Source organism: Lactuca virosa, chromosome 9, assembly GCF_052849685.1.
Source record: "Lactuca virosa cultivar CGN04683 chromosome 9, Lactuca_virosa_CGN04683_v6, whole genome shotgun sequence".
Classification (NCBI taxonomy): Eukaryota; Viridiplantae; Streptophyta; class Magnoliopsida; order Asterales; family Asteraceae; genus Lactuca; species Lactuca virosa.
This window is the reverse complement of record NC_136434.1, coordinates 99026952-99035709: the sequence shown is the minus strand read 5'-3', so window position 1 is coordinate 99035709 and position 8758 is coordinate 99026952. Positions and strand designations below refer to the sequence as shown.

The window sequence follows — 8758 nt, the reverse complement described above, 5'->3', positions numbered from 1 at the left end:
ATTTTGGCAAAAGGTAGATTTGCATCGAGTGTGTATCTTACGTAATTAAGTATACAGACTAATTTTGTTTCTTTATAACGTAGTTCACTTCAGTCTACCCATTTTGCAAGTCCACCATCCAACAGCCCACAAAAACCAAACTCACCAGACCGGACAGACACCACCAACGCGTCAGTCTATGGCGGACACATATAAATAACATGGTATATAATTAAATCAATTTAAATTTAGTTTAATTTATTAAACCCTAACAATCTAATTTTGATTCACAAGAAAACGTTACCAACTATTTACTATAATAAGCAAGTTGGTAACGTGAGTATTTGTTTATTTATTTGGTTATAGTTACTGGTGCTTTTAGTTTTGTGGAATTGTGGGCTTGACAAATGGGGTCGGGTTGAGGCTGAATAAAGCCCCAATAAATAACCATGGACATGGACTTGATTCCTTTATAGTTTTTATATTTAAGATTTCATGCTACATTCCTACACTGAAAAAAATAAGAACAAAACAAAAACAGATAGATGATCAAGATTCAAGATTCGGAACATCATCAAGGATAAAAGGGCCAAGTTTTCCCGCCCTAAACAATGTAAGAAATTTCTTAGAAACCATAGTACGCGCCTCTGTTGCTTTACTTGAGATCTTCAATGCTTTCTGCAATGCTACAAACTGTTCTTCAATCAAAATCTCCAACTGATTCTCATCCTCCAAATCACCTTTGAACTCTGATAGAGTCGAGTATAGTGCAGATTGCACCTCTCTGGCAACACCCTGCATTAAAAAAAAAAAAAAAAAAAAAAAAAAAAAAACCAATAATTTTAATATCAAAAGTCAAAATGCAGGTCAATTTTATTGATGAATTCAGAAACTGCACAAGTTAGTGTTACCTCAACGTAATGCACATTAGATGCAACAGGAAGAGTTCTTCTTTTAGGCAAAAGATCCTTAAGATTGTAGTCACGTTTATCATCATTTCCATTTTCATTTTGCATTTCCTTTAGAGTGTTGTTATTATGCACATTCCTCCAATGAAGGGGAGTTTGTCGTGTATTTAGAACAGCAAGAAAATACTGAGCAATACGTTCTTCTCCCACAACTGAATCTTTCACAGATCCTGCATTTAGACCTAACCCATCAATTATTAATTCCATACTAAATGTGGGATTGGAATGGAATTCAATTCTGATTCCGGCCAAATCCCAGAATCCAACAAACCAGACTTTTTCTTTTTTTTTTCAGTCACGGGTGACAATCAAGTTGAAAAGATACAAGATTTATAACAAATTCAAAACCTGATAGAGCTAATTTTAATCCTGTTTCAATGTCTGGAATGGATGGGACTAGAACTCCAGGGGTATCCAGTACATATATGCTAGGTCGTTGTGCAATCTGTGCAAGTAACATGGACAAATGTTAAAAATTTGTTTGCATACATACAAAATGTACCCATATCCAAAAGATTGATTTTTTCAACATGGTTTATGTGTTATTATTTAGGAATAAAGGAGGTTAATCTTGTCTTAAAAAAAAACTTGACCTTGAATCCTGCAATATCTTGAGTAACACCAGGCAATGGTCCTACTTTTGCTCGTTTCTTCTTCTCCTGCACTAAGAAAAATCTATAACAGTCATTATAGGGATGACTTAGCAGTCTGTTGTGTACTTGATATACATCTGACATGATGCTAATGAGGAGAGAAAGTGTGGGCCAGTTCAAGGGTTGTTGGAAAAATAAATCCTTTATCTAACAAGAGTACAAGACAAACTAGATAAACAGTTCACCTGGAAACCGAGAGGATGCAATTTGATGAATGCAGTTGATCAAAGCTGACTTCCCGACATTAGGCACACCAACCACCATGACAAGGAGTGTAGGTTCTTTTGCGATTTTTTCCTTCAGTTTGAGCTCGACAAGTTCTAGAAGCTATTTTTAGAATTAGAATACTTTAAAGGTTCAAACTAATGCTAAACTCAGTATCTATCTAGCAAATGGTTCAGCCGATAACTCATTCATTTAGGTTACGAATGGATGAAAGATAAGTTGATAACCCAAGGAAATCTACTAAATTGTGCGAAAGTTTGTGATTTTCAAGCAAAAATTGGTAACCGGCTAATGTCTCACAAATCATAATCAAATATATTAACAAAATCACAAAATTTGGAACAATTTGCAAGAAGGGTTTTATGATTGTACTAGCAAGTTTGCAATGGCATAACCAACCTTCTGAACAGAGCTCCTGCTGTGTGCATTGATGGGTAGACAATCTTGCTTACAGGAACTGAAGTAATCAACCCATTTCTGATAAAACCCAAAATCAAACAAGAGATTATTCCCGATTAGAAAAGATATATACTTGATCAGGTCCGAAAGGAGGCAAATATTTGATACATACGTGCATAATATTGGGATTTGCTAAATCTTTCTTGTTGAGAGCAATTACACGCCGTTTGGTGGATAGACGAGGTTGAAGGTCTTGATTTGCAGACGACAACGGAATCTGCATACCATTTTGCACAATTAGAAAACATAGAATCGAAAAAGAAGAGATCGGTGTTGTTAATAGTAGAAGAAAAGGGCATGCGTACACGGGAATCACGGACTTCGATGACAAGGTCCGCGAGTTTAAGGCGAGCATTAATGGCGCGGGTGGCGGCCGCCATGTGACCGGGGAACCAGTTGATGTTGCCACCGCCGCTGGTGAAGCCCATCTCTCCCAATCCTTTTTTCAGTATCTTCCCTGCTCCCCCCATTTTGGTGGTCTGGTTAAACCCTCTCAGGGTTTCTGTACTTCCGTTATTCTCCCGGCTTCTACTTGTAGGTTAATTTAGGGGCTATTTGGTAAAATGGTAAAACTGAATGTAGTGCTGAATCATTAAGAGGCATAGATCATTAAGATGCATGAGCTAAGAAGAGGCCTGAATGATTGGTATTTGTGAGGTTGCTGAATAAGAAAACTTACCAATTTACCTAATCTAATAAAAACAAACTTTGAAATGCATATTAATTAATAAAAATCTACTATTTTCAAATTAACATTTAATTTATATAAAGATCAATGCTATGTAATTAACCTTTATAAATTATTCAAAATCTACCATTTTACCTTATATCAATGTTATGTGATCTCAAAAAGTCAAGTTTTAGAGCACAAAACTAATCAGAGAGATTCAAGATACAAAAAAATAAACCCCCAACATCACCTTCAATAATTTTCAAATTAATCATATGTTGGCATACAATTGTGATCATTCACTATGGATGCGAACAAAATGTTTAAATGGTTCATGAAGAGAAGTTCTAGGTTCAATATAGATGATATGGATTAGGCAAACATGGAATTTCTTTGACCGGGATTAATTCCTTTGTCCAAGATATGACGTTTTTGCCCTCAACCTCCATAAAAATGTTTATGTGCTTTATCTATTTTCCATGTAAGTGAAGACATCTCGTTGGGGCAATTTATCATGGCATTGTAAGCAAAGACATCCAAAAGTTTATGTGCTGCATTTGTGCATCCATATTGTTAGCCTATATATTTATGTTAGTCCATGCTTATTATTAGCCTATTTGTTTTGGGGTCTTTTAGTCTTTATCCCTTTAGGGTTTTCCCAGCTAGCCTTTATTCCCCTTTCTCTTTGTTTTGTTGCTTCATGCTTTTCTATCAAGAACACTTGTATTTTTTTCTCTTTCAATAAGGATGTGGTTCTATTATCATGGTATCATAGTGTAGTTTTGATATTTTAGAAGGGTTTGTAGCAGTCATCTAGGGGTTTACTGTTGATTTGTTTGTTGCTGATGTTCATTTGCTTGTTGGTGTTCGTTTGTTGTTGCTATTCGATTTCTAGGGTTTGCTGTTCGATTTGTTGTTTCCGCTGGTTTGTTGTTGTTGTTGTTCTTTGATTGTTTGTCTATTGTTATGGTTATATATATGTTGCCAACATGACTGGAAAGGATGATTCCCTTCAGTCAATCAGTACTCGATTAGATGGAAAGAATTATACGTATTGGAGTTATATTATGAAAAAATTCCTTCGTGTGAAGAATATGTAGGGCTATGTCACTAGGGTTAAAGTTAAACCTTCAGTGCCTCAAACTGAGAATTTTGATTTGTTGGTTGATACTTGGGAAACTGATAACTCCAAGGTCGTTACTTGGATTAATAATTATGTTACACAATCCAGTGGTATGGAATTGGCTAAGTGTGAAACAACAAAGGAAGTTTGGAATCATTTGGATAGACTGTATACTCAATCCAACTTTGATAAACAGTATCAGTGAAACATCCCAAAAATACAGTCCAAAAATTTCATTTTAAATCATTATGAAAACCATAGTTATCAAACATCATAAGTCGTGTATCTCAAAATATCATAAATAACTGTCAAACATATCAGAGTATAAACATCTCAGGCTAAACAAATGGTGTGTGCACTGTAGTCATCCCGAGCTCTTCCCTTTGCTACCGGAAGTATCTGAAACCAAAACTGAAAACTGTAAGCACGAAGCTTAGTGAGTCTCCCCAAACTACCACATACCATACACATATCATATAACATGCAGCTATGAGATACGGGCCTCGCCCATACTCAAGGAGATACGAGCCCCCGCCCACACTCAGCTATCTCAGATATACGGGCCTCAACCACACTCTGCTAACTAGGAGATACGGGCCTCGCCCACACTCAGCTGGCTAGGAGGTACGGGCCTTGCCCACGCTCCTCTATCTGGAGGTTACGGGCCCCCGCCCACACCACACTATCTAAACATACATACAAGTATCACGCTGATAACAAGTATACCATAATCTACCAATTCATAAACATACTCAGATAATACTAAGATACAGGCCCAGCCCACACTTAGCTACTAATCATAAACAAGTCTAAGATATGGGCCCTGCCCACACTTAGCTACTAATCATAAACAAGTCTAAGATACAGGCCCTGCCCACACTTAGCTACTAATCATAAACAAGTCTAAGATACGGGCCCTGCCCACACTTAGCTATTAATCATAAACATGTCTAAGATATGGGCCCTGCCCACACTTAGCTACTCTACACGGGCCGACATTGGTGCCTTCGACCCGTTCCTACTGAATGAAACTCACCTCGTAAGCTAGTTGTTAAGTCTCGTGTGCGGAATCTCTGACGGCTGCTCCAACGACCCCCCGACTATCATTATCACAATAACACTTAGTCAAAAACTGATAATCCTTCTTAGGGTAAAATGTTTTGGATTAGGTGTCTAAGCCCATAACTATAATTGGTATGTACTTGACCCGATAGTAGCATGGTCCTTTTGGGTTGCCTTCACCGGAGCAATTTGATAGGATGGACTTTTGAGAAGAGGTTATTTGTGATTTATTAATATATTATAAGTATAATATATTAATTGAGAAATCATATTATTTAATTAGTATTGGTCAAGAATTATGTCACACCCCCAAACCAAGGATGGCGGAAACGTCTGGGGGTGGAGGACTTCATGTATAGTATCATAACAACAATTGTAATAGTAATTCAAGCAAACACAACCAACATATATATAATTGAAAAAGTTACATCATTGTATGAATTACATGTTTACGAATCAATTACAATATGTTGACAAAATATGAAATAGTAGACGCCTTAGCGTCCCATCCTCAAAAGCACTTGATTACCTATTTAATGATTTCCTGAGAATACAAGTTGTTTGAAAAAGTGTCAACACAAAGGTTGGTGAGTTCATAAGCTTTTGTTTGGTATTATTAAAAGCCTTTCGTTTGTAAAAGTAGTATTTGTATTAGAAAATCCAATATTTTCCTTAATGTGTAAATGTAGTCTTAAAACCCAAAGACCGAAATGTACAAGTAATTTGTCATATTTATAGTAAAACAATGCAAGTTTAAATCGACATAAACTCGTTAAATTTTAATGAAGTTCCCATAAATTCCAATGTTTATTAATACTTTATGTGAGTTTATTATAACCATACTATGACCAAGGTTGCCTAAAACGACGTTCTTCAGGCGTCGGAAATGTTATGACATTTGTCACCCCAGACCTATCGGTCTAACTGTTGCATGCAGTTTAGGTGTGGGTTTGTCAAACCCAATATAGATCTATACACAAGTATCACGCTCTCCCTCAAGGAGACTCTGGTTACAATACATGACTTAATGGTAATTTGAAGTAAATGTCTCACAAAGTCATTAACGGAATTACATGTTATGAAAACTTGGTACCGTATGGCCGTACCTTGCTTAATGAAAATATCCTTTGTATAAATGTACCCTTTTTAAATGTATGTGTTATGTAATGTATCATAAACTATACCTATTATAGTTTATCAACCAAGGGTAGTACGTAGTAATGTATGCAAACTATATTCAAAATAGTTTATTAAATGTTTGAATGTATCGGTTGTACTTTGATTATAATCACTTGTTATTCTTTATATTTTATATGTCCAAATCCATTTGTAAACTGATGTGTGTCTAAATATTAAGATAAAATTTCATATATTGCAATAACATATAATCACATAAAGATATACACCTTGCTCAACATGTTACAAGGTGAAATGAAATTAACAGCAACTTTTCGTTGAAAACAGTTTCTGTTACTATTATTAGAAAATTTATAGAAAAATCATCAAAGCTCTAAATCCAAATCCGCAAATTTTGAGAGTTTGGAATATGATTCTAGTTTGTTCCTAAATTTTATCATGATTTTTAGTGATCTCTAACAGAGGTGAAAATGTTCATAATCACAGACTGGTCCGGGTTTGCCTCTGAAATGACAGGCAGTTTTGTAAAAATCACCATAAATTGTAGAAAAATCATATGGAGATGTGCAAGTAGCCATTTTAAAGCTAAGAGTTTGAACTACTTGCACCTGGAACAGTTTTGAAAACTAAAATATTTAAGTTGACCAAAACAGTCCGTGATTAAAGCCCATCTTTTCTGATGTAATCTGTTAGAAAAAGTTTAATTGTGTTCTTGATGATTTTACTTGTATTCCCCCCTTAAAACTTAAGAAAAACATGTAAATGTAGGGGTATGAACTCACCTTATGTGGTTTCAGTAGATGAAAGTGAGAGAGAGGAAGTGTTCAACCCAAGAACACTAAGAAGATGTCTTGATGATTCGAAAATCTAACACCGAATAAGATGGAACTTGTGTAAGATATCAATGATTTGAGTAGAATGGAGTTTAATAATTATGTGAATGATGAAGATACTTACTAATTGAAGAAAGAAATCCCTGGAGAAAGCCTTGAAGTTCTTGAAGTTGAGAGAAAAGATGAGAGAATTTTGGAGAGTGTTCTTGGTTGCTAAGTGTAGAATGAAAGAGTTTTATGGAGAATGAGGAGAGAGGATCAATCCTCCAGCTCTTAGAACGTGGGAAGAGCTGGAGATTGGGTGTAAAGGTCCACTAAGGAGACAAGGGGTAGTGGGAAAGAGTGGCTAATCATAGAGTGAGGTGGTGGTGGTTTGCTTTTGCCATAAATTAAGGAAAAGCAAATATTCCCTCAATAATTAGTTCAACCACTAATTCTTTTAATATATTTTATAAAAACCCTGGAGATTTATATATTTTGGGGCCTTAGTTTATAAAATAAAGTTTTGGGTGAAAATCCCACGTTAAAATAATGAAAAACGGAGTTAAAACGAAGTCGTAGTCGAAAAACCGGTAAAAAGGGGCTGTCTGCGAGACCTCTCGCATGGGGGCCGAAGATGCGAGGCTTCGGACCCTCGCATGCGAGGCTTCGGTCTGCTGGCTTCGGTCTGCGTCTCGTGCGAAGCCTCAGCTTCGGATCAGAGGCCTCGGATGCGAGGCTTCGGTCCTGAAGCTTCGGTTTCGGATCCTTAAAGCTATTTTACTCGTTTTTACCCCGTTTCAAGCGATTTTTGACCCGGTTAAGGGTCGAGATGACCCAAATGATTATAAAAAGTTAAAGTAACTTTTGAGAGAGATTTGGGAGAGATTTGGGAGAGATTTCAAATAGAAAGAGATAGAGTGAAAACGATTTAGAGAGGTTTCGTTTGTGATTAATTTGAGTGTCTGGCTTCACAACGCAAGGTTCGTAAACCCCGTTAAACCGTGTTTTAGAGTCGTACACAATCCCGATGATTGTGCAATAGTGTTTTATCGCTTTGGTTCGTTGTTTAGCACTGTTAAGGCTAAGGAAAATCAAACACATGAACTTTCCAAATGATGATTTCTCATTAAAATAGCGAATTGTATAGTGATTACATAACGTAAACCCTAACATACAAGGGTTATTGGAGTTGACCGGTTTGACTTGTTGACTTTGTTTGACTTTGAATTGACCGAAATTTGACGGTTGTCACAAATTAATTTGGAATTAATTTAGTGATCAAAAGAGACTAATTAAATTTACGGGGACTGATTGAGTAAATCAGTGTTACTTATAGTATGGGCTAATGATCCATGGTTGATTAGGATGGGCTAAACCTATATGATAGTCCATGAAGGTTTAAACCCAAAGGGCCTAAGAAATATGAAGGGTCATGGTGAATTAGGGTTTGCATGGATGTAACCCTAGGCTTTCCCACACTATAAAAGCAACCCCTTAGTGACTAAAATCGCCCCCATGTATTCTTGTGAAGAGCCATAACCGATTTTGTGCTATTTAGCGACTTCTCATAAGTCTCCTCTTTCATTTGGTGTTTGTGACACATTAGAGGTGTCATATTTGAGGTGCTAAAGATTTTGAAGGCCAAGAACTACAAGCTACACCAAGAA

The 8758-nt window shown here is 36.3% G+C and overlaps 1 protein-coding gene across 2 annotated transcripts; it reads right to left on the bottom strand.

The window, feature by feature from the left end:
• Positions 1 to 502: 502 nt before the first annotated feature.
• On the bottom strand, positions 503 to 2800 carry LOC145136186 (P-loop containing nucleoside triphosphate hydrolases superfamily protein). 2 transcript variants are annotated; one of them, XM_079070366.1, is made up of 8 exons: positions 2590 to 2800; positions 2397 to 2501; positions 2225 to 2302; positions 1786 to 1927; positions 1541 to 1611; positions 1296 to 1392; positions 891 to 1129; positions 503 to 774 (listed from the first exon to the last, which is right to left on the bottom strand). In XM_079070366.1, exons 1-8 carry the CDS (start codon positions 2752 to 2754, stop codon positions 529 to 531), a joined length of 1143 nt encoding a protein of 380 aa, XP_078926492.1. In that variant the 5' UTR covers positions 2755 to 2800; the 3' UTR covers positions 503 to 528. The 2 variants fall into 2 exon arrangements, with proteins under 2 accessions (XP_078926492.1, XP_078926491.1); XM_079070365.1 differs by having other exon boundaries at positions 891 to 1117.
• Between the last annotated feature and the right edge of the window lie 5958 nt (positions 2801 to 8758).